Genomic DNA, 24,089 nt, shown 5'->3' with positions numbered 1-24,089 from the left:
GACCAAAATATCTGAGCTTGAGCTTCATTATCAGTCCTTCCAATGAGCAATCAGGGTTGATTTCCTTTAAGATTGACTGGTTTGACCTCCTAGCAGTCCAGGGGACTCTTAAGAGTCTTCTCCAGCACCACAGTTCAAAGGCATCAATTCTTCGGCGCTCAGCCTTCTTTATGGTCCAGCTCTCACAGCCATACATTACTACTGGAAAAACCATAGCTTTGACTATGCGGATCTTTGTCGGCAAGGTGACATCTCTGCTTTTTAATATGCTATCTAGGTTTGCCATAGCTTTCCTCCCAAGGAGCAAGCGTCTTTTAATTTCATGGCTGCAGTCTCCGTCTGCGGTGATCTTGGAGCCCAAATAAATGAAGTCTGTTACTGCTTCCATTTCTACCCCTTCTATTTGCCAGGAATTGATGGGTCCAGATGCCATGATCTTAGTTTTTTTAATGTTGAGTTTCAAGCCAGCTTTCGCACTCTCCTCCTTCACCCTCATCAAGAGGCCCTTTAGTTCTTCTTCACTTTCTGCCATTAGGGTGGTATCGTCTGCATATCTGAGGTTATTGATGATTCTCCCTGCAATCTTAATTCCGGCTTGTGATTCTTCCAACCTGGCATTTCTCATGATGTACTCTGCATATAGGTTAAATAAGCAGGGTGACAGTATACAGCCTTGTCGTACTCCTTTCCCTATTTTGAACCAATCGGTTGTTCCGTGACTGGTTCTAACTGTTGCTTCTTGGCCCGCATACAGATTTCTCAGGAGACAGGTAAGATGGTCTGGTACCCCCATCTCTTTAAGAATTTGCCAGAGTTTGTTGTGATCCACACAATCGAAGGCTTTTGCATAGTCAATGAAGCAGAAGTAGATATTTTTCTGGAACTCTCGTGCTTTCTCCATGATCCAGCGAATGTTGGCAATTTGATCTCTAGTTCCTCTGCCTCTTCGAAACCCAGCTTGTACATCCGGTAGTTCTCGGTTCACGTACTGCTGAAGCCTAGCTTGTAGGAGTTTGAGCATAACCTTGCTAGCATGTGAAATGAGTGCAATTGTGCGATAGTTTGAGCATTCTTTGGCATTGCCCTTCTTTGGAATTGGAACGTAAACTGACCTTTTCCAATCCCGTGGCCACTGTTGCATTTTCCAAACTTGCTGCCATATTGAGTGCAGCACTTTAACAGCATCATCTTTTAGTATTTTAAATAACTCAGCTGGAATACTGTCATCTCCACTAGCTTTGTTGTTAGCAATGCTTCCTAAGGCCCACTTGACTTCACTCTCTAGGATGTCTGGCTCAAGGTCAGTGACCACACCAGCATGGACATCAGGGACATTAAGATCTTTCTTGTATAGTTCTTCTGTGTATTCTTGCCACCTCTTCTTAATCTCTTCTGCTTCTGTTAGGTCCCTGCCTTTTTTGTCCTTTATCATGGCCATCTTTGCACTAAACATTCCTTTCATATCTCCAATTTTCTTGAAGAGATCTCTAGTCTTCCCCATTCTATTGTTTTCCTCAATTTCTTTGCACTGTTCATTTAAGAAGGCCTTCTTATCTCTCCTTGCTATTCTCTGGAAATCTGCATTCAGTTGCTTATATCTTTCCCTTTCACCCTTGCTTTTCACATTCCTTCTTTCCACAGCTATTTGTAATGCCTCATCAGACAGCCATTTTGCTTTCTTGCATTTCTTTTTCCTTGGGATGGTTTTAGTTGCTGCCTCCTGTACAATGTTACAGACCTCCGTCCATAGTTCTTCAGGCACTCTGTCTACCAAATCTAACCCTCTAAATCTATTCATCACCTTCACTGTGTATTCACAAGGAATATGATCTAAGTCATATCTGAGTGGTCTAGTGGTTTTCCCTACATTCTTCAATTTAAGCCTAAATTTTGCAGTAAGAAGCTCATGATCTGAGCCACAGTCAGCTCCTGGTCTTGTTTTTGCTGTCTGTATAGAGCTTCTCCATCTTTGTCTGCAAAGTATGTAATCAATCTGGTTTCGGTATTGACCATCTGGTGATGTCCATGTGTAGAGTCGTCTCTTGTGTTGTTGGAAAAGAGTGTTTGCTATGACTAGCTTGTTCTCTTGACAGAATTCTATTAGCCTTTGCCCTGCTTCATTTTGTGCTCCAAGACCAAACTTGCCTGTTATTCCAATTACTCCTTGACTTCCTACTTTAGCATTCCAATCCCCTATGATGAAAAGGACATCTTTTTTTGGTGCTAGTTCCAGAAGATGTTGTAGGTCAACTTCAGCTTCTTCGGCATCAGTGGTTGGGGCATAGACTTGGATGACTGTGATGTTGAATGGTTTGCCTTGGATACGCACTGAGATCATTCTGTCGTTTTTGAGGTTGTACCCCATTACTGCCTTTCCCACTGTCTTATTGACTATGAGTGCAACTCCATTTCTTCTAAGGGTTTCTTGCCCACAGTAGTAGATATAATGGTCACCCGAATTAAATTCACCCATTCCCGTCCATTTCAGTTCGCTGATTCCCAAGATGTCGATGTTCAATCTTGTCATCTCATGTTTGACCACATCCAGCTTGCCTTGGTTCATAGATCTTACATTCCAGGTACCTATACAATTTTGTTCTTTACAGCATCGGACCTTCTTTTCGCTTCCAGATACATCCACAGCTGAACGTCCTTTCAGCTTTGGCCCAGCCGCTTCACTCTTTCTGGAGCTACTTGGAAATGCCCTCCACTCTTCCCCAGTAGCGTATTGGACACCTTCCGACCTGAGGGGCTCATCTTCCGGTGTCATATCTTTTAGCCTTCTAACATTGTCCATGGGGTTTTCTTGGCAAGGATCCTGGAGTGGGTTGCCATTTCCTTCTCCAGTGGACCACATTTTGTCAGAACTCTCTGTCATGACCTGTCCGTCTTGGGTGGCCCTGCACGGTATAGCTCATGGCTTCACTGAGTTACGCAAGCCCCTTCGCCATGACAAGGCAGTGATCCATGAAGGAGCTTTACCTGTACATTTGATTAACATTTGTTCCCTAGGCATGTAATTTTGTGTTTTTCTCTGTTAAATTTCAGTTTCTTTATTTTCAGCCCATTTCTCTTCTTCAGGGTCACCAAATCATTTTTATTTTTATTTCTCTCTTCCAGGATGCTAGCTATCCAACCCAGTTTTTTTGTTAGATCTCTTACTTCAAGTTGGTTGTTTCTTTGTATGCAGAGTCTTCATTCGGGAGTTGAAACGACTGGACAACATTACACAGTCTCCATTCCTTTCACACATCACTTCGAGCATTCAAGGTCTCTCTACCATCCATGCCTACAATAAAGGAGAGGAATTCCTGTACAAGTTAGTACTCTGTTTCTTCTCTGAAATATAGTCTTAGCTCACACATAAGCCAGGACTTTTAAAGCTTGGGTTTATGGAACAAGCCATAGTGGCATAATTCACTCAGAATGCAAGTTCACATATCATATGAACCTAGAGATAGCAAACCGTAGTTTTGGATTAATATTTCAGGCAAATCGGGCCACTGTTCATAAGCTGATGACTTAATTTGGTAGCAGTCACAAATTATGTGATTATGGCCTTCATGTTTTGTGAAATTTGTGAAACTGAATTACGTTCTTCACGTTTTGTGAAATTTCCCCTCCAGCTCAGGTTAAAAATGAGATATTTCCATTGCAAATATTTTCTGTTTCTACTAGATACCAACAACTGCTGGATGATAATCAGGCACCATTCTACTTGTTCAGCTGTGCAATGCGCTGGCTGGCTGTCAGACTGGATATTGTCAGCATTGCCCTCATTACAACCACCGGCTTAATGATTGTCTTAATGCACGGCCAAATCCCACCTGCTTATGCTGGGCTCGCCATCTCTTATGCTGTTCAGGTGAGTGCTTCTCTCGCATGTTAAAATGAAGTTGCATTTTGGAGCTCCAGTTGGAAGAATGCTGCAGGTGTCCCAATCAAAACTCCATTGCTGGATTAGCTTTCTATCAGAGGCTAACAAGTAGCTCCCTTCTGCGGGCTCCTCTGTCCGCCAAATCCTACGATGCTGACAGCAGGGTAGTGAGGACACTGTGGAATAGTTATGAGCATCCCCTATTAAAGTGGCTTCTTTGGACGAGAAAGTGCCCGTGGACAAGAAAAACTGGAACTTCAGATGGAGGGATAAGGTGTGGCTGAGGAGGCAACAGGGTGAATAAAGTTAAGTGTATTTTTTGTCGGTGCTTGTGCTTCCGCACACAGGCAACTTAATGGAACTTGACCGCTAACAAGGAATGGAAACCCATGAATTTCATGACACAGTTTCCTTCCTGTTGGAGTGTGGTTTGTGAGAATGACTCAGGTACCACAACCACCAGGGGGAATAAGTTGTTCCATGGATAATCCCTTTGAGGGTTTCACAGCTAACAAGTTGATTAATGAATGCAGCATAGCGGCAGGGCAAGTAACTGTGGTTTGTTTCCTTCTCAGTTAACGGGGCTGTTCCAGTTTACAGTCAGGTTGGCCTCAGAGACAGAGGCTCGCTTTACTTCTGTGGAGAGGATTGACCATTACATCAAGGTATTTAAGCATTCTGTCCATTGCCCAATATTTTCCCTGGTGACCTGTCTCTAGAAAAGTGCCCCCTGCTCCTGCTGCCAAGCTCTAGTTGATTTCTGCAGTATATTCTTAAACCATCCAGTAATAGAAGTCTCTAGGCAGTGTACAAATTAAAGATAAAATTAAAATCAAAAGCATAGTGAGTAACATCAACAATGAAATGGTGGTAAAAATCTGAAAAATTCCTCAAATGCCTAAAAATTATTCATCGGGAACCAAAAAGAACATAATCTTAGCACTAGGCTAATTTCACAGATGAGGCGCCACTCTATGTGTTAGCCTCTCACTGGCCCCCAATAATAAAGAGGGACTCAGAAATTCTACTTGAGGGACATTTAGAAGCTTGAGTTGATGCAACACGTTGTGCATAAGTTGAAAGACCTGCAGTGGTTGTTAATTGTTTTCCAGGCACCAGTTAAAGTGTGGTTTTTAATTGTTATAGCTCTAAATAGGTTAAGGTCTGATTATCTCCACAATGCCATATCTCAGTATGAATCTGTCTGGAGATTCAGGTCAGCAGGAGAGATGCTGATAAAGATGCTTTCACTTTCTGAGACCTGGTTGTTGCCTGCATGGAGTCTTCTCTGCTGCTCCCAAGCCATAAGAATGTGCCCCCTTAGGAGTTGTATTGGGGAAATACAGGTAGTCCTTGCTTAATGACCATTTGTTCAGTGACCATTCAGTGAGCATTCCTCCTGTTGCTGATGAGGTGCACCTGGAGGCCTCACTAGGCATTGCGAAGGACCAGCAGCTGCCTCAGTCAGGAGTGCCTCCTCAGCAGAAGGAGGAAGACAGTAAAGGTCAGCTGGGGGTGGCAGGGGTAGGCAGTAGTGCAGAGCAGTCAAAAAGACAGAGATGGGGGGAGATAGGCAGGTGGGGGGAGTTGAAGTGGAGGCAAATGTGGCAGGGCAGGAGAAGCATGAGGTCCTGGCCTAATGACTGCAACTGAGGTTACTGGAACTGCTGTCACTAAGTGGTGTGGTCACATGATGTTTCACCCAACAACCACTTCGCCTAGCGATGGAAATTCCAGTTCCAATTAGGGTTGTTAAGGGAAGACTACATGTAAGTCAAAGCTATCCTCTTCAGCCATACTCTCATCTGAGTTAGTTATAGCAGCGATTTTAACTGTTTTTATAAGATTTTGAATTTTTTGAGTGCTGTTTGGGGTAACAGATGGGATATAAATCATGTCAGTAAGTGCAAAGGGTAAAATCAGCTAACTGGGCCTAGAAATAGACATGCAACTAAAGTAGACTGCAAAGTTCTACCATGTGGTGATCATACTGTGCAGTCTGCATTATCTATTTAGCTGTCCTGATTTGGATTGGATGAAGTTACTAATCCACATTTATCAGCAGCTCCTAAATTTATTTTCCTCGTAGTGTATTATAAGCTGCCCCAGGTCTTAAGGTGCAAGTGGTATACAAACCTGAGTAAATAAATACGTGAAAGAGAACACGGCCGTCATATTAAAAAGGGAAATTACCGAAGCATGGATAAAACTGTCTCTATCCATATAGAAGTATGGTTGGCTAATTACAGCCATCAAGGACCCTTTTGTAGGGAGAACAATCAGCAAGATGGATGGGATTAGGTATCTTCCGTGAGAGAAAGTTTGACTATATTTTGGGCTATTATGTGTGATGTTCACTGTACTGAAAAAAACAGTGGTCTGCCTGAGAAGTAATCAGTGGTTGACTGATAATACATACTGGTTCCTCCAGCAGCTCTGTTGCTAGGTCCTTGCTCTAGGGCAGTGTTTCTTAACCTTGGCAACTTGAAGCTGTCTGGACTTCAACTCCCAGAATTCCCCAGCCAGCATGCTGGCTGGGGAATTCTGGGAGTTGAAGTCCAGACAGCTTCAAGTCGGCAACACTGCTCTAGGGCAACCTGTCTCCACACCGCCCCTTGAGTGTTCCATAAATAGCTGTCCCCACTAGCTTCCTAGCATGTAAACATTGGTTCCTGATGACACTTGCTGATGTCAATTGCGCAAGTCTTTCCAGCTTTAGTCTGTTAAGAAGAATCACTCCTAGCATGTTGTCCACAGCTGACTTATCTTCTCTTTTCTCTGCCACCTCCCTGCCCGATTCCAAGACTCTTTCCCTGGAAGCCCCAGCTCGGATCAAGAATAAGGCTCCCCCTCCAGACTGGCCCCCCGAAGGAGAAATTATCTTTGAAAATGCAGAAATGCGGTATCGTGAGAGCCTGCCACTTGTCCTCAAAAAAGTGTGCTTCACCATCAAACCCAAGGAGAAGATTGGAATCGTGGGGAGGACGGGCTCAGGTGAGGTGCGGGTGCTCTAGCCGCTCCCGTTTAGTTTTTTAAGAGCTCACTGGAGCCACCTTGTGGGGACTGGAGGTGGAAAAATACAATTTCTGAGGAGGAAAACAGCAGCAACTACCATTTTCTGTGCCAAAATAAGTTTTATGGAGATGGCTGTGACTAATTCACATTAGCTAGGGTACATGTCTGCCCAGCCAATGCACAAGTCCTCCTCATTATTTCTCACTGAAATATCTCCTAAAAATGTCCTAGTTTTGGTGTTCTTGATGTCACAGGGCATTGTCTGTGAACCAGCAAAATGGGCATGTTGTGTGAATCTGTTTCTCTGTTTTGAGTGTGCATTTAGTGACTCTTTTATTAAAAGTGCATTGTAGGGCAAGAAACTAGAGTTTCGTATTCTGTGGGCAGCATGGCATATTATTCCTTATACCATGGCTGTGTATAAAAACTCCAGACTACTGCATAGTCATGGATACCGGATGCATTTTTTTTCCTCCTCTTCTTTCTCTTTGCATTTTTCTTTTGTATAATGTCTACTGCATTGTAAAGCCCTTTTTTAAAACTCTACATTGCCTTGGATGTACTGGCTATAAAATTGACACATTGAGATAAACCACATTTACACACCATTCAAAAAAGGCAAAAAAAAAAAAAAAAAAAAGCTAAGAAGGAAACAAAAAGACCAGAACACATCCCCTCCAAAAGCCAACACCCAGATAAGCAGGGATTAACCCCAGACAAACAATCAAGCAGAGAACAATATCCTAATCAAGAATTTACCAAGGAGAAACCCACACACCCACCCACACTGGCAGAGCAAGCTGCTGTGTATAAACAGAGAGCAAACGCCACACTCCCTCGCACTGATGATGTTACCTAGTCAGGTAATGAAATGTCTGCAAGCAAACAACCAAGCTCAGAGTACACCAAGGACTCCACATAAAATAGTATTAAAAAGCAGCAAATAATTTCTTTTTTAAAACAGCTGCTAAAGAGCTCCTGTGATAGTAATGGAGAAAATCACATATTTGTTTCTTTCTAATTTATGAATATAGGCCAAGCTTGCACATTCCTCAAAATGATAGCTAACTATGATCTTCCTTGCTTTTTCCAGGAAAATCCTCTTTAGGAATGGCTCTCTTTCGCTTGGTGGAACTCTCAGGAGGCTGCATTAAAATTGACGGAGTAAAAATCAGTGACATTGGCTTAGCAGATCTTCGGAGCAAGCTTTCCATAATTCCCCAAGAGCCAGTCCTCTTCAGTGGCACTGTGAGGTTGGTATAAGATAATAGCAAAAAGAGAGAGAGAGAGAGAGAGAGAGAGAGAGATATGCTGGCTGGGGAATTCTGGGAGTTCAAGTCCACACAGCTTCAAGTTGCCAAAGTTGAGAAACACTGGGTGAATAGTTAACAAGTGGTCAGTGTGTGCAATTCTAGTCAAAGTAACTTAACAATTCAACTAACTGTTCTGGTCCTCCTTCCTTTTGTTCACTCTACTTTATACAAGATAAAATTGTCCTTGAATTAACTTTGAAACATATTTAGTTTCCATGGTTTATATTTTGATGGAAACAGGTAGTGATCTGCTATTATATTTTTGTTCTTTTAGATCTAATCTGGATCCTTTTACACAGTACAGTGAAGAGCAAATCTGGGAGGCTTTGGAAAGGACTCACATGAAAGACTGTGTAAGTGCAGGAGTTGGTAGCCAAATTCCCATCTGCTCCAGTGCCCCACTGTGACCATAACTTGCAAGATCTTGCCAGCTTTTCTGCAGCAGAAAATGGCTGTGCTATTCAAGAATCCTTTCCATGGGCTGGAAGGAGAAGAGAGGGGAGAGTGAAAAGAATCCACATGTGCGCGTTTCTGTGATAGTTGTTGGCTTTCTTCCTCTTTCCAAGTAGTCTATACATTTTAAAAATAGGTCTGGATTACAAATCCTCAGTGCTGAAACCTCCATTATCAGAATCACCTTCGCTTCTAGTGACATACCAGGTCAAATATTGTATGCATTCTTGATTGAATGGACTGATGTAATCTGCTTTGGAGATTTCTAAAAATCAGCAGTGTAAAATGCTTGCTTTATTTTGGGTATCTTCTTTCTGTATGCTGTTCCCACTGGTGGAAAGGATTTTATCTCTTGTGATAAATCAGAGGTTCATTCGGTCATTGTTGCAAGTTCATAAACTGGTGTGTTCTGAAAAGATGGTGGAGCGCCTGCAACCATTTGAAGCCATCCATTTGAACTTGCTCCATTTGTTCTCACTTAGATTTCTCAGCTGCCCATGAAACTTGAATCTGAAGTGATGGAAAATGGTGAAAATTTCTCCGTTGGGGAGAGGCAGTTGCTTTGCATCGCCAGAGCCTTGTTGCGTCGTTGTAAGGTGAGCTTTGTGTAGAAAGTTTCTACTGTTAGAGAAGTTTGTTCTGAAGCCAAGACTGAAAATAATTTTCCATAATTCATTTTAACCTTGTCCCAAGTTGCAGGTTGATTTCTTCTACCAATCCAGCAGGAATCCTGTTTAGCTTTCTGCAAGTTGTCGAGACAAAGTCTCAAAACTTTGTGGGGTGTGGGGGTTTGTTCTTCAACACAGCTCACTTACATATTCTTTTTCCTGGTTTTATTCTTTTAAAATTTCTCTGGGTCCTTGTTCAGAGTAATTGTTCTGAGCAATTCTGGGAAAATGAGATGGCAGCAAGGAATTGTTTTGACGTGCTCCCTGTAGTCCTAAATTTTGTTTTCTTAATTTAAATCACAGGGATTACATGTATTTAGGGAGGGTGTAGGGCACTCAGAAATGCTGCATGGTTAATTCCTGGTCTAGGATTAATGTTGCTTTGAAACAACCCTAACCCAGTCCAACAAGCTAGGGGAATGGGAAGATTGTTCTTCTCTTCTGGTTACTCTTGGAGAAGAAGCTGTAGGAAGACCACTAACTTTTGCTCTAACCGTTTGCAAAGGGAAGGATTCCTTCACACACTTGTCTGTATAGAATGGAGTATCAGATACAGCAATATAAAGAGCAAAATGTTTTGTGGCATTTTAAAGCATATGCTTTTGTACAGTAGGCAACAGTCCCCCATGAAAGCTTATGTTACAATGAATTTATTCCTTATGAATAAAATAAATCAGCCATTCCCCTCGAAGATGGAGCAGCAGTCCTCATGTCTGAGCTTTGAAAAATTTTAGTGCTGTGCTTGCCTCGTTCTTATAGCAAGATTACCAGTGCATGATGTAATGAGGGGCTTGCATTTTCAGGCAGCGTGTTTCAGACTCTGACACTGATTTAGGGCTGAGAGGGAATGACTGGCGTGAGGTCATCCGTTGGCTTCTGTGCCTGAGAGGACTAGAACCTGGGTCTCTCATCTCTTAGCTGAGTGCCTAAACCACTACACCATGCTAGCTTTCCAAATACACACTCAGCGATGGCTGTATTTTTATCTGCAGCTTCAGACAGCATTAAGTCTCTTGAGCTGGGGAACACAAATGCAGGGTTGCTGTTGTGCTCCTGCCCTGCTTACGGGTTTTCTGAATCCTTGATCACAGTGGAAACATGATAGGCCGTTGGCCTCAGGAGCATCCATGGGGTGTGTGTATGTCAAAAAAGTCAAGATGGCAGCCACACGATTGGATCCCTGCTGTTTTTAATGGGTATCATATGTAAAAAAGGAGCAAGACTTTGACTGCACAGTCATGTCTGCCATCTTAACGCTTTTGACCCCCTTCTCTCCTGCAGATGTCCCTCGTTGGCTTGATCCAGCATTGTTCTTTTAATGTTTCTGCATCCTCTTCAATCTGACTTTTTTTTTACTTATTGACAACTTGAACATTATTCTCAGAATTGTTGCCTGTGTCTCTGTTCAGACAAGCGTGTAAATTGAAACTGGGGCAGGCACTAGAGAAGTAGACCACAGTTTTTGTAAGCACAATAAGTAATAGCCTGTGGGGCAGGAAATTTGCCCACACAAAGGTATTATTCTATTTTATATTATTTTATATTATAGAGTTATGTTGGCAATACTATGAAAAAAAGTCATTACCCTTGAAGGCCGAGGGGGAAATCAAGATTGGCATTTCTTTATTGCTCACAATTCATCAGAAATACACTGAGGGTACACCATCTAGTCAGTGTTTCTCAACCTTGGCAACTTGAAGATATGTGGACTTCAACTCCCAGAATTCTCCAGCCAGCCACGCTGGGGAAATTGCCAAGTTGCCAAGGCTGAGAAACACTGGTCTAGTTCAAGTTCTCCAGGATAACCTAGTGATGGATTGGTTAATTGGTCAATCATTTCAATCAGGTTCAGAACAAAAATTCCAGGTCCTATTTATATTCTAGGGTGAACAACGTTGATGCAGGACAACTGAGCACAGGCTAAGCTGTTATTAGATAAATGAAAAGAGCTGTATTCCATGGTGCCCCCCAGCCCCCTTCTTACTTTCAACACTTTAGGTATTTCATGTTGTGTTCTGCTAATCTTTTAGTCCTAATGGAAGTACAAAGAAAGGATTGTAGCTGTATGTTTTTAATGGTTCATGCTGTGTTCCACAGATCTTGATCCTGGACGAAGCAACAGCTGCTATGGACACCGAGACTGATTTACTGATCCAAGAGACTATCAGAGAAGCCTTTGCAGACTGCACAATGCTGACAATCGCTCATCGTCTGCATACGGTTCTGGGCTCTGATCGGATTATGGTACTGATGCAAGGACAGGTGAGCGAGCCACTAACTTCTTTTTCTTCTACAAATTACCATAGAACCAGGGTTTTCAAACTGTGGATCCGGGAGCCGTTTCTCAAGGGATGGCAAAACTCTGCAGCTCTCATATAAATAAAAGAGTTCTTGCAAGGGAAATTTGGTTCAAATCCTAGTCATTTAAAAGCAGCTAAGCAATGAAGCAGTCTTCCTTGTTTGTAATGTAAACAAGCTCTTAGTGGGGATGTTTCCAAAATGTTAGATTTTCCTGGAATCAACCTAGACTCCTAGTGACTTTATGGATATGAACCTGTACTTCTCATGGCAGCATTATGGAATTGACTGGTTGCTGCCTTCTTCTGAGATGTTTCCTGGTGGACTCCTTTCCAATCACTAATGAACCATCCTGCTTAGCCTTTTTTACCCCTAGGTTAGCAAAGAGTGGAACTGTCACTTGCTGTGACTCTTGAACTTTAATCCTTTATCTAAAATAGGAGATCTTTTTGGTCCTTTTTCAACAGTGATGCTATTTACTGCTATAATGTGCTGTATTTCCTGAACTTTCTCTTCCGTTTGTTTCAGGTGGTGGAATTTGATACTCCATCCGCTCTTCTGTCCAATGAGAATTCCCGCTTCTATGCCATGTTTGCTGCTGCAGAAAATAAGGTTGCTGTAAAGGGCTAAAATTCAGGGCAAAGTCACTTTAATATGGAGTGTAATTCTTCTCTGCCTGTGGCAGGGAGGTTCCTCCTCCTCCATTTCCATGTCTTTCAAGCAGGTTGTCTTTTCACTCTTAATTTTTTAGGATCGTGGGTCAAGATTTGAGTTCTTTTTTTAAGGAAAAAAAAATACTGTAAGGAGGATTCTTTATGGTTTTTATTATGTATTTATTTCATATTCTTCTTACTAATTTTTGCTATTAAATGCACTCTACGAAATGGCTCAGGGAGCCATGTTATAAATGTATCCAGAGGCCTATATTGAAGCTTTATACATGTAGCTATATCTATACAGAATACTGTACATAGCCTATATTTACAGTGGAAATGTAAGCTGTTTATTTTATATTAAAACGAGCGCTGTGGTAATACCAGTGCATATTCTTTTCTATCATTTTTTTGTACCATTTAATGGCGTTGGGAATCTGGCTTTGGCCAGGCTGCACTGGAGTCTCCCTGGTCTGTTGCAGCCAGGTTTGCTCTTGGTGCTGGATTTTCCCCAACTTCCTTGTGTGGCCTCCCTCCCTCCCTCCCGCATTTTCATTGTCCTACACAAGGGGTGTGGACCTTGATGAGACGGCGGAGGTGCATCCAAGCAGTCAAGGACCTTGACAAACCGTTGGCACAGATGGATAGGAGCCCCAGTTTCCCATGGTACCGACCCCTGGAGGGGTTAACCTTTTTTCCCTTTGGGTGATTTTGTTAATGAACTCTTATCAGTAGCAGTAAGTGAAGAGCTACCACAGCACCTCAGGTACCTTCAAACCCATGGCCATTCACTCGGGTGCAATAAAGAGACCATGGTGACCCTGTTGGTTGGCTGGCTGATATTTTATCAAGTGCAAATTCAAGCCACTCCTGTTTTGCTAAGCAAAAGCACCTGTCCAGAGCGTCCAGCATTATTGCTGAGCTATAGCAGCGAATCTTTTTCAGACTGGACCCTGCTACTTCCTATAGCGTTTCTCTGCTGAGTTGCAGATTTAGAGATATTAATGCTTACTCTGGACAGTTCTCCAGATATTTTGATATTTCTAACAGTTATTCATTCATCCAACTCTGTACGTGCACAAACTTTTGCTCCTGCATACTTGTTACTGAAATTGTTACATCCCCAACACCTTGCAGCTTTTAGCAGGCACCTGATCAAGTTTGACACTGGTGTAGGAAATTTTATTTTCTAATTGTAAAGAGACCTACCTCAGGTTGCTGGTCCTGTGTTGTACGTTACCATGGTTACTGTACACCATCTGTGTTGTATGGGACCAGTAGCCCAGATGGGCATGGTCAGTCTTGTAATAGCTGTTTCAATTGGTCAGCACTGCATGTTTGTTGGTTGGTTTGTTTTTCTTTGTCCAGGTGGACATTTTATAGCCTTAGCATGTTTGCAAATTGTCTTGTCCAGACAGACATCTGCAAAAGTAAATAAAGATTATTTTGGTTTTTGTAAAGACGTGTGTGCACTTTTATTGTGGAGCACTGTTGATATTTCCCCCCCCCCCCCATTAAGTAGCTGGGATGAACTGTATAGTTGCTATTTAATCAGTAATAATTTAGGAATTGTGCTAAGCTATAATGGCTTATGTTGTTTTATTTAGCATGCTGTGTGAGCCCAACCATTGTGGTTTCTAAAGCCATTGCTTTCTTGCTTAGCATGAAAAGTGAACTCGGCCTTCATGGCACATTCAGTAATCCATAGTTAAATAATCCATGGTTTAAGATGATGTGTAAATCCAGCCAAAACATCACCACCATTTAATTGCTCTTAGAGTTTTTCCCACACTTCAGTTAGAATCCTGCTTTCATCTAGATTAAACCCATTCTTCTGTATCCAGCATTCTGGGAAGATTGAGAAGTGGTCCTCTCCTCCTTTTCTGTGATACCCTTCAAGACATTTGAAGAATGCGATTGTATCCCCACTTAATCTTCTTTTAAGTTGCCTATCTCCTTCGCTCTCTCTCTCTGTAGGACTACATTCCTTATCCTCTGATTATTATTTTACCTTTTTCCAAACTTGTGCTAGTTCTGTTCTAAAAATCTGGAGAAGTCTGGTAGCACCTTTTCCGACTAACAATTCCAATTCAAAGGCATAAACCCACAAAATGTTATACCTCTGAATCAAATCTGTCAGTCAGAAAAGGTACTACCATCCTCCTCCTGATATTTTGCTACAATAAACTAACACAGCTCTCCTCCTGCAATGTCTGGTTCTCATCTCTTCTTTCTGAATCATTCTTAAAATGTGCTTAGAACACCACAGTTCCTGAGGCCAGGTCTGAGCAATACCATATAAAGTGGTACAATTCCCAAGATTTTGAAGTTACATTTTCTGGATGCAGCCTAAAAACTGTATTTCCCATTTTTCCCCCATACAATGGTTCATACACATACAGTATACAGGTGAAACTTGAAAAATTAGAATATCGTGCAAATGTTCATTTATGTCAGTATGGCAACTCAAAAGGTGAAACCAATATATGAGATAGACGCATTACATGCAAAGCGAGATATGTCAAGCCTTACTTTGGTATAATTGTGATGATTATGGCATACAGCTTATGAAAACCCCAAATTCACAATCTCAGAAAATTAGAATAGTGTGAAAAGGTTCAATATTCTAGGCTCAAAGCGTCCCACTCTAATCAGCTAATGAATCCATAATACCTGCAAAGGGTTCCTGAGCCTTTAAATGGTCTCTCAGGCTGGATCAGTAGAAATCACAAGCATGGGAAAGACTGCTGACCTGACAGTTGTGCAGAAAACCATCATTGACACCCTCCATAAGGGGGGAAAGCCCCAAAAGGTAATTGCAAAATAAGTTGGATGTTCCCAAAGTGCTGTATCAAAGCACATCAATAGAAGGTTATGTGGAAGGGAAAAGTGTGGTAGAAAAAGGTGCACAAGCAGCAGGGATGACCGCAGCCTGGAGAGGACTGTCAGGAAAAGGCCATTCAAAAGTGTTGGGGACTTTCACAAGGAGTGGACTGAGGCTGGAGTTAGTGCATCAAGAGCCACCACACACAGACGGATCCTGGACATGGGCTTCAAATGTATTCCTCTTGTCAAGCTGCTCCTGAACAACAAACAATGTCAGAAGCGTCTTACCTGGGCTACAGAAAAAAAGAACTGGTCTGTTGCCCAGTGGTCCAAAGTCCTCTTTTCTGATGAGAGCAACTTTTGCATCTCATTTGGGAACCAAGGACCCAGAGTCTGGAGGAAGAATGGAGAGGCACACAATGCACGATGCTTGAAGTCCAGTGTGAAGTTTCCACAGTCTGTTGATTTGGGGAGCCATGTCATCTGCTGGTGTTGGTCCACTGTGCTTCATTAAGTCCAGGGTCAACGCAGCCGTCTATCAGGAGGTTTTGGAGCACTTCATGCTTCCTTCCGCAGACGAGCTTTATGGGGATGCTGACTTCATTTTCCAGCAGGACTTGGCACCTGCCCACACTGCCAAAAGTACCAAAACCTGGTTCAATGACCATGGGATTACTGTGCTTGATTGGCCAGCAAACTCGCCTGACCTGAACCCCATAGAGAATCTATGGGGCATTGCCAAGAGAAAGATGAGGGACATGAGACTGAACAATGCAGCGGAGCTGAAGGCTGCTATTGAAGCATCCTGGTCTTCCATAACACCTCAGCAGTGCCACAGGCTGATAGCATCCATGCCACGCCGCATTGCGGCAGTCATTGCTGAAAAAGGGGCCCAAACCAAGTACTGAGTACATATGCATGCTTATACTTTGCAGAGGTCCGATATTGTTCTATTTCCAATCCTTGTGTTATTGACGTCATGTAATATTCTAATTTTCTGAGATTGTGAATTTGGGGTTTTCATAAGCTGTACGCCATAATCATCACAATTATATCAAAGTAAGGCTTGACATATCTCGCTTTGCATGTAATGCGTCTATCTCATATATTGGTTTCACCTTTTGAGTTGCCATACTGACATAAATGAACATTTGCACGATATTCTAATTTTTCGAGTTTCACCTGTACAGAACGGGAAGGAAAGTGACTTGGGCTTACAATATTTCCACAGCAATTGATTCAACTGATTATGAGTGTGATTTGAAAAATAAATCAGAAATCTCCATAGTTCGGAAGAAAAATTGAAAAATAAATATAAAAAGTTACAGCATAAAACTATGTATGCTGAATTCAGTAGACATTCCAAGAAAATTGAGTACTGAACAGGATGACAACCAGTTTCATTCCTCTCCCATTTTCCTCCTCTCTTCCTCTGTTCCCTTTTATCTACAGTCACGTGAAAAAGTTAGTACACTGCATGTAAACTTTTTTTCTGTTTTAACTTATTTTTATTTATCAAATTTGTCACCACCCATCTCGAAACGACTCTGGGTGGTTTACAGCAGAGATAAAATTCATTAACATACAATATAAAACAGTCCTAACAATGAATAAATGGCTTCTAAGCAAGATGGAAAGTTGGTGAATAATTCAAGGGAGTGTTGTCAGGGCACTAACCACCCCCAAGGATGGTTAGAGCCCATATTGCCCCATGCACACAGGCAGAGCCAGGTCTTTAAACCTTTTCAGAAAGCCGGAGGGTAGGGGCCTGCTGCCACTCTGGGGGGACAATATTCCAAAGGGTGAGGGCAACGGCAGAGAAGGCGCTCTTCCTGGGCCCTGCCAGCCGACATTCTCTTGCTAATGGGGTCTGCAACATGCCCTCTGCCTGACCGGGTGGGACGGGTTGAAATCGTGGGGATGAGATGGTCCCTCAGGTAATCTGGCCCCATGCCATGTAGGGCTTTAAAGGTGATAACCAACACCTTGAAGTGGACCCGGAAGCAAACTGGTACCCAATGCAGCTCCTGCAGCAAAGATGTTACATGTGCCATCCTTTATTTATTTATATTATTTATATGTGGACATATCAATATTTTATTTTCATTCAAACAGTATATAAAGATAAAAGTGATGTAACTGAACAAAAAAACCCCATGAAAATTGACTTTGCAATCATTTATTGAACAAAAAATTAAGAGAGAACGAACAGATTTTTCAGCCATTCCTTGGTGGCCATTTCCTTTTGTGGAAAAAGTACACCCTTTGTTCTAATACCTGGCATTGCCCCCTTTGGCAGAAATCACCTGAAGTAGGTGTTGGTTATAACTGCCTACCAGTGTATGACATCAACTAGGAGGAAGTTTTTCCAACTCCTCCACTCAGAATTTTTTCAGCTGTGCAATGTTTGAGGGATTTCTTGCATGCACAGCCTGTTTCAAATCACTCCATGGCATCTTGATGGGATTTAGATCCGGGCTTTGACTTGACCATTCTAGAACCCTCCTTTTTTTTTTCAGCCATTCCTTGGTGGATTTACTGGTATGCTTAGAGTCATTGTCATGTTGCAAGGTGCACTTTCAAGACCTTCAATCTTCTGAGTGAGGATCTCACATTATCCTCAAGTACCCTCTGGTTCAATGAACTATTTATAATGGATTCTATGATGGTGAGCCGTCCGGCCTCAATGCAGCAAAGCAGCCCCAAATCGTAACATTTCCACCACCATGCTTTACAGTTGTGATCAGGTTCTTCGGATGAAATGCTGTCTTTGGTTTTCACCAAACACGTCTTCTGGTACTGTGGCCAAATAACTCTTATCTTTGCTTCGTCTATCCAGAACACATTATTCCAGAAGGCCTGGCCTTTGCCTAGGTGTTCATGGACAAACTTTAGCCTTCCCCTAATGTTATCTCTCAGGTCCTCTCTAATGATGTTCTAATCCTTTGCATCTGGTGTGGTGTACCTAATTCTAATTTGAAGTAGTGATAAATGTAGGGGTGTGTTTACTTTTTTCTACATGCGAAATTTGTACTGATGTTTATTTAAATTACACAATGGACTACAAAATGTAAATGGTGCATAATATTTGTTATATTATATCCCCTTTATCAGTATTGTTGAAATGAAGATCAAATAGATGTTGAAATACATTGAAAAAGTTAAAAATTTCTATGAGGTGTATTTATTTTTTTTCACATGACTGTACTTCAGAGTTATAGGAGCAGAAACTGCTGAATTTGCTATTCCATGTACAGTGCCAACATACTGCATACAATGAAAACGGCCTGCTTTTAGGGGCGTCCAAACACTCTAAAAGAATATGGCTGTGTAATGCTTAAGAGGAAAGGATGCTTTGGGATACGTATGTAGCCTGTCTGCAGTCTCTTAAAGCAACTGCATCTTTTCCCAGCCCTCTGCTACCACTTTCTGCAGCTGCAGCGGAATCCCAGGAAAAGAGGCATTTGCTTTAAGGGGTTGTAGGCAAGTGTTGCTTATGCACCCACACGTGTTTCTAAGCAACTGGACAGCCTTACAACTGAATCGGTTATGAGCAAATTGACTCAAACATTTACCTATTTGTTCTACTGCCTTCATCTGTTTTCCCTCCCCTGAACATCAGAGGGTGCAAATTCATGTTTTGTATGCCTGTATCCAAAGCAAAGCGTGAAAAAGACAGGTCAAGATATTCCCAACTCTTTGGTGCCCAATGCAGGGTATTTCTATCACTAATATTGTCATGTGTACTTACTACATCATTGAAAGAGCTGTTGTTTGCCATTGCACCTTCAGGCCACGTTAATCTGTGAAGTCCACAGATGCGAAACACACAAGAAGCATCAGATACCATGCAAAATTAAAGCGGTGTACTTGGACTGTTTAGAAATCCCAGAATTCTGGTGCAATTGTGAACCATCTTCGGACATACTCCTACTGATGTCTGGAAGCAGCGGGAATAAATGGCATCGTGCAGCGTTTCTTCACCTCAGCTGCTTTAAGATGCTATGAGGCAGCGCTGAAGTCCACACATCTTAAAGCACCCTGGCTGGGGAATTCTCGGCGTTGAAGTCCACACACATTAAAGCAGCCGAGGCTGAGAAACGCTGTTCTCGCACAGAAAGACTCTGGTCTTTCTGGCTGAATAGATGGTCCCCGCGAAAAGAAAGTCTCCTTCCCGCCCGGCTCGCGATCCTCCCCGGAGCTCAGTCGCCAAGCGCTGGGAAGCGGGCGGCCCTTGCCGCCCTGCACAACGCGGCCCCGAGCGCCGGCGGACCTTTCGCGGGGCCCCGCGTCCCGTGGCTGAACGCCGGCGCGCTTAGCTCTGGGGAGCGCGATGGAGGGGTCCGCGAGGCGCCGGGGCTGGCCCGCCCGCGGCCCCCGGCTCGGCAGGGCGCGCGTCCAGAGCCGGGCCCGGACGCCTCGCGCCGCTCTCGGGCGCCGCCCAGCGCCGCCGCCAGCCGCACGCAGCGCGCCCCGCTCGGGGCAGGCCGGCTGGGCCTCGCCTCTTCCTGGCGCCGGCGAGCGGCTTCCCGGGCGGCCTGGGTGAGTCGTCCGCGCTCCCGGCCCCCGCGCCCGCCCATGGATTTCACCTAGGCCCCATGGCGGCCCCCGAGACGCCCCCGGACGTGGCCTCGGCCTCCAGCGCGTCGCTCTTCCGCCTCCGCCACCTGCGCCTCGGGCTGGACCTGCGGCCCGAGGCCCGCGCCCTGGCCGGCTGCCTGGTGCTGGAGCTCTGCGTCCGGCCGGCGCCCGGCGGGGCCGAGCAGGAGGCGGCGGAGGCGGAAGCGGACCGCCGCCCGCGCCGCCGCGTCCTGGTGCTGGACACGCACCCGGCCGTGCGGGTGGCCTCGGTCGCCTTCCGCGCCTGCCCGGGCGGCGAGGCGCACTGCGGCTTCGTCTTCCCCTGCGCCGGCGGCGGCGAAGGCGAAGCGGCGGGCGAGCCGGGGCCCGCCCGGAGCCCGCCACCGCCGCCGCCCGCCCGGCCCTCCTCGGCCCCCGCGGGCCACCCGCACCCGCACTGCCCGCTCAGCACCGCCAGCGCACTTTCGGCCCTCGGCCCGGCGCCCGCCGAGGCGGACCGGCCCGGCCCCGGGGACGTCCCCGCCGAGGGCCCCCCGCCGTGGGGCGAGCCCCCCCGCGGGCCCCCGGCCGGCCCCTGGGCCTGCGCGCCGCTGGAGAGCCCCGAGGCGCCCGCGCCGCCGTTGCCCGCCTTCCCCCGGCCGGGGCCCCCCGCGCGTGCCCCCTGCCCGCTCTTCTTCCGCGTGGACCCCTTCACCGACTACGGCTCGGCGCTCACCATCTCCCTGCCGGCCTCCCTGGAGCCGCAGCAGCCCTTCCAAGTCATCATCCGCTACACCTCCGTGGATGCCCCCGCGGTAAGTGCCCCCTGGGGAGCCTCTCGGGGTCGGGGGGGGGGAGCCGGGGGGACTCTGGCGGGCCCCTGGCGCAGGTGGAGCCGCGTAATGTCAGGACCGAGCGGGGTCCTCAAGGCAGCGGTGGTCAGGGGCCCCCAGACCCTTCAGGGGGTCCGCGAAGTCAAATCAATAAATAATTTAATATCTCTCCCTTTTAATGCTTAATGCTGCACAGTAAACATCCATACAGTAGATACAACCCACGTAAACCAACGCTCTTTGGGGTCCCCCATCCTTTTTAAGAATGTCAAGGGGTCTGGAGACCAAAATGTCATCTTGGGCAACCTCCTCTTCGGTGGAGGAATAGGTGCCCCAGGCCCTCGCAACAAGCCCTGTTTGCCCCTCTCCAGCAAGGGGTTTCCACGATTTAGCAGCTCAGCTCTCCTCGTAGGGAAAAGCCACCTAGAGCACAAGGATAAAATCTGGGCTAGCGTACCCCGTAGCCCAGATTAGCAAATGTCCCATTAAGAGCAGGCTTCCTCAACCTTAGTAACTTTAAGATGGGTGGACTTCAACTCCCAGAACTCCCCAGCTGGCTGGGGAATTCTGGGAGTTGAAGTCCACCCATCTTAAAGTTGCTGAGGTTGAAGAATCTTGATAAGAGGGTGCCAGCATGGTTAAATGAGCAGCACAAGGAAGACTCCTGCAGGAAAAAGAAAAGATCTTGCCCCCCAGAGCAAGAGTCAAGGAAAGCCAATGCAAGCTGGGAGACCCCAAGGGTTGTGACAGAAGAATCTGAAAAGCCTCTTCCTTCCTTTCCTGCAAGCAAATCACAGTAAATTCCACCTCCTTTAAAAACAGCAGGGGACCAAAAGATGTAAAATAGGATGGGAAGATTTTAGAGAGGTCTAACCAATTCTTTGCAACTCTTTTCACCACTGAAAATACTTGAAATGTGTTTGGGGGCAGGGGGTTAGAAGGAGATGGACAAGCAAATGGTGACTGGGGATCAGGTTCTAGGATTTATTCAGAATAATCAGCCACTTTGGATGTCACACACTTGATGAATTATTGATGGCACATTTACCTGACAAACTCTGAAACTTCTGATCTCCTAACAAAGAGCATCTTCCTAAAATTGGTCTCTCTGTGTCCAAAGATTGAAAAGTAGCTAATGTAATGTAAGTTTTAACAGTGGGTTTCAGGAGAAACCCTAAAATTACAGGCTTCATTGTTTCAGGTATAAATTGATGGAAAGCATGTATAAATATAAAGTTATCAAACATAAAAAGGGCAAATTTAGCAGAAGAAGGATTAATATAGATTCTGCAACGCTACAGGCTTCCCTTGCTAACCTTTTTTACTTCTCCGAGTTCTTCCAAAATGGCTAGGATGACTTAGCAAAATTTATTTACTTGGATTTTCAAAAAGTTCTTGATGAAGTCCCTCACCATCAGCAAACTTGGTTATCAAGGGAGAAGAGAGTAAATTTCCTTTGTTTAAAGGTCAGAAAACAGACAATGGGGGGGGGGGAATTATTTGGCCAAAATCCAGGATGACAAAACAAGATTGCAATGTAATCTGGACAGAATGGAAGACTGGGCTGAGAGGAACAAGGTGTTCTTCATCAGGGAGATATGTAAGGTATTATATTTAGGGAAGAAAAAATGTAGGACAGACATACAAGATGCGGGACTCATGATTTGGAAGAGGAGGACTTAGGTGAGGTAATAGACAGCAAGTTAAATGTAAGCCAGCAGAGCGAGATAGTTGTGGAAGAGCTAATGCAATTCTGGGCTGCGTTAGAAGAAGCATTGTATCAAAGGTGTGTGAAATCATTATTCCTCTCAACTGTGAGCTGGTGAGACCACACCTAGAGTCTTGTGTATACTTCTGGGCACCACATTTCCAGGAGAATATTAACAGGTTCAGTTCAGAGAAGGACAACAAAGATGATACAGGGAATTGAGGATGTGCCCTATGAGAAGAGGCTGAAACAACTTCCTATGTTCAGTCTTAAGAATACTTAGGGGAGATATGATAGTCCTGCTGTGGTACATAAAGGGAAGCTATAGGGAAGATGGTTGATGGTCAAGAACTGTTTTTCGTGGCCTCAGAAACTGGGACAGGTACAAACTGCAGCTACGTAGGTTTCATTTAATTACCAAAAAAAACCCCATCCACCTTCCTGATAGTAAGAGCTGTCCAAGAGAAGAACAGTCTGCCTATGGAGGCTGTGGGTTCTTCATCTCTGCAGGTTTTTAAGAACAGCCACCTCTAATGGATGTTTAAATGTTTCTTCTGTGCATTGCAGCGGATTGGACTAGATTATCCTTCTGGCCCCTTCCAACTTCCCCATTCTATAATTCCTATGAAATTGGATAATTCTTATAACAAAGGAATGTAAGGAAGGGGTTCCATCAAAGATCTCTATTGTACTTTTCAAACAAAAAACTTGTTCATAAATAATCAGGATTTGTGCAAGCAGTGATGTGATTTCACCAGCTGAAGTGACTATAGATTTCACTAGCTGAAAATAAAAGCAGGTTGTGAAGAGCTACAAAAGGATTTGTCCACTATGCGGGGTAGGAAGACTGAAGAGAAAACCTGGCTTGGTACAGCGAAGTGTGGATTACAGCAAAAATCCTAAACATCACATATCTTTGGATGGAACACGGTTAGCAGGGCCTCATGGAAAGAATATCTTGTGGTTATGTTGGAAATCTCCATGAAAACATTAATCTAGCACGTGGCCGTTGTGAACAAGTTAAATTCTGGGTTTGGATAAAGGGAAGGAAAAAAAGAAACTGCCAATCTTGAAATGACCCTATACCAACTTATATGTGTATGTTTATTTATAATGCAGTGTAAAATGTTGGTCATCATATCCCCCCAAAGGATAGCGTAGAGCCAAAAGAGCAGAAGTGCTTTGTCTGTGGGGGAAATGTTGCAGTGTTGGGGTTTCAGAAATAATGTGTATGTTTGGTATGGCTGAAATGAAATTATTTTCCTTTTTCTCGTGAGGCTGGAAGTAACAAAACTGAAAAGTGATTCAGGCTGGGGTGCCCATGAAGGGCAAAAAAGTCAAGATGGCAGCTGCAATCCTGGATTCAGAAGAAAGTAAAAAAAGTTCTACTTCACAGAGTATGTCATGAATTCATGTCAGGAAAATAGATGGCCTTAATAGGAGATGATGCCACTTGTGTGTGTGTGTGTGTGTCTAAGCTTCTTCATTGTTAAAAGCCATCTCTGAGTAAGATAAGATTTTATAAATAACCCTTGCTCTCCATAAACTTGTCTAAGCCCATTTTAAGGCTGAAGCTAATGGCTTTCCCACGCACGTCTCAAAGGGAAGTTCACCCAGCTGTGACTTCTATGACTGATTTAAGGTTTACGTTGCTCGTGAATCACAATGGGAGAGGTCCGGATCTGAACTGGAAAAACCCTGAAAACAAACCAGAACCAACTGTGGTTGCTAGAGAACCTTTAGATCACAGTAGCCTAGTTAGAACATAACAGATGACGAAATTGGCATGCTCTTCTGCATTTAGAATCATAGAGTCCTAAAGTTGGAAGGGGCCACCAAGTCCAACCCTTGCTCAGTTTAGGAATCCAAAACTTGCTTCCCCAAC

At 44.3% G+C, this 24,089-nt stretch overlaps 2 protein-coding genes across 7 annotated transcripts in view; both read left to right on the top strand.

Annotated features, from left to right (window-relative positions):
- The window catches only part of ABCC5 (ATP binding cassette subfamily C member 5), a 64,280-nt gene extending 50,543 nt beyond the window's left edge, over window positions 1-13,737 (top strand). For all 6 annotated transcript variants that reach the window (XM_088132435.1, XM_088132436.1, XM_088132434.1 and 3 more), the window contains 9 exons: window positions 3,191-3,319; window positions 3,679-3,865; window positions 4,453-4,542; window positions 6,682-6,871; window positions 7,986-8,145; window positions 8,480-8,558; window positions 9,141-9,254; window positions 11,424-11,588; window positions 12,153-13,737. In XM_088132435.1, the coding sequence (XP_087988561.1) occupies window positions 3,191-3,319; window positions 3,679-3,865; window positions 4,453-4,542; window positions 6,682-6,871; window positions 7,986-8,145; window positions 8,480-8,558; window positions 9,141-9,254; window positions 11,424-11,588; window positions 12,153-12,254 (1,216 nt within the window). In that variant the 3' untranslated portion in view covers window positions 12,255-13,737. The remainder of the gene's footprint in view (window positions 1-3,190; window positions 3,320-3,678; window positions 3,866-4,452; window positions 4,543-6,681; window positions 6,872-7,985; window positions 8,146-8,479; window positions 8,559-9,140; window positions 9,255-11,423; window positions 11,589-12,152) is intronic.
- A 5,794-nt stretch (window positions 13,738-19,531) lies between these two features.
- RNPEPL1 (arginyl aminopeptidase like 1) overlaps window positions 19,532-24,089 on the top strand; it is a 29,177-nt gene continuing 24,619 nt past the window's right edge. The window contains exon 1 of the mRNA XM_088132674.1: window positions 19,532-20,478. Coding sequence (XP_087988800.1) covers window positions 19,702-20,478 — 777 coding nt within the window. The 5' untranslated portion in view covers window positions 19,532-19,701. The remainder of the gene's footprint in view (window positions 20,479-24,089) is intronic.

The sequence above is a fragment of the Python bivittatus genome, unplaced genomic scaffold (assembly GCF_059951505.1).
Source record: "Python bivittatus isolate LINGU-HERP-01145 unplaced genomic scaffold, Pbiv_v1 ctg000980_np1212, whole genome shotgun sequence".
In the NCBI taxonomy this organism is placed as follows: domain Eukaryota; kingdom Metazoa; phylum Chordata; class Lepidosauria; order Squamata; family Pythonidae; genus Python; species Python bivittatus.
This window is presented reverse-complemented; position numbering and strand designations above follow the sequence as displayed.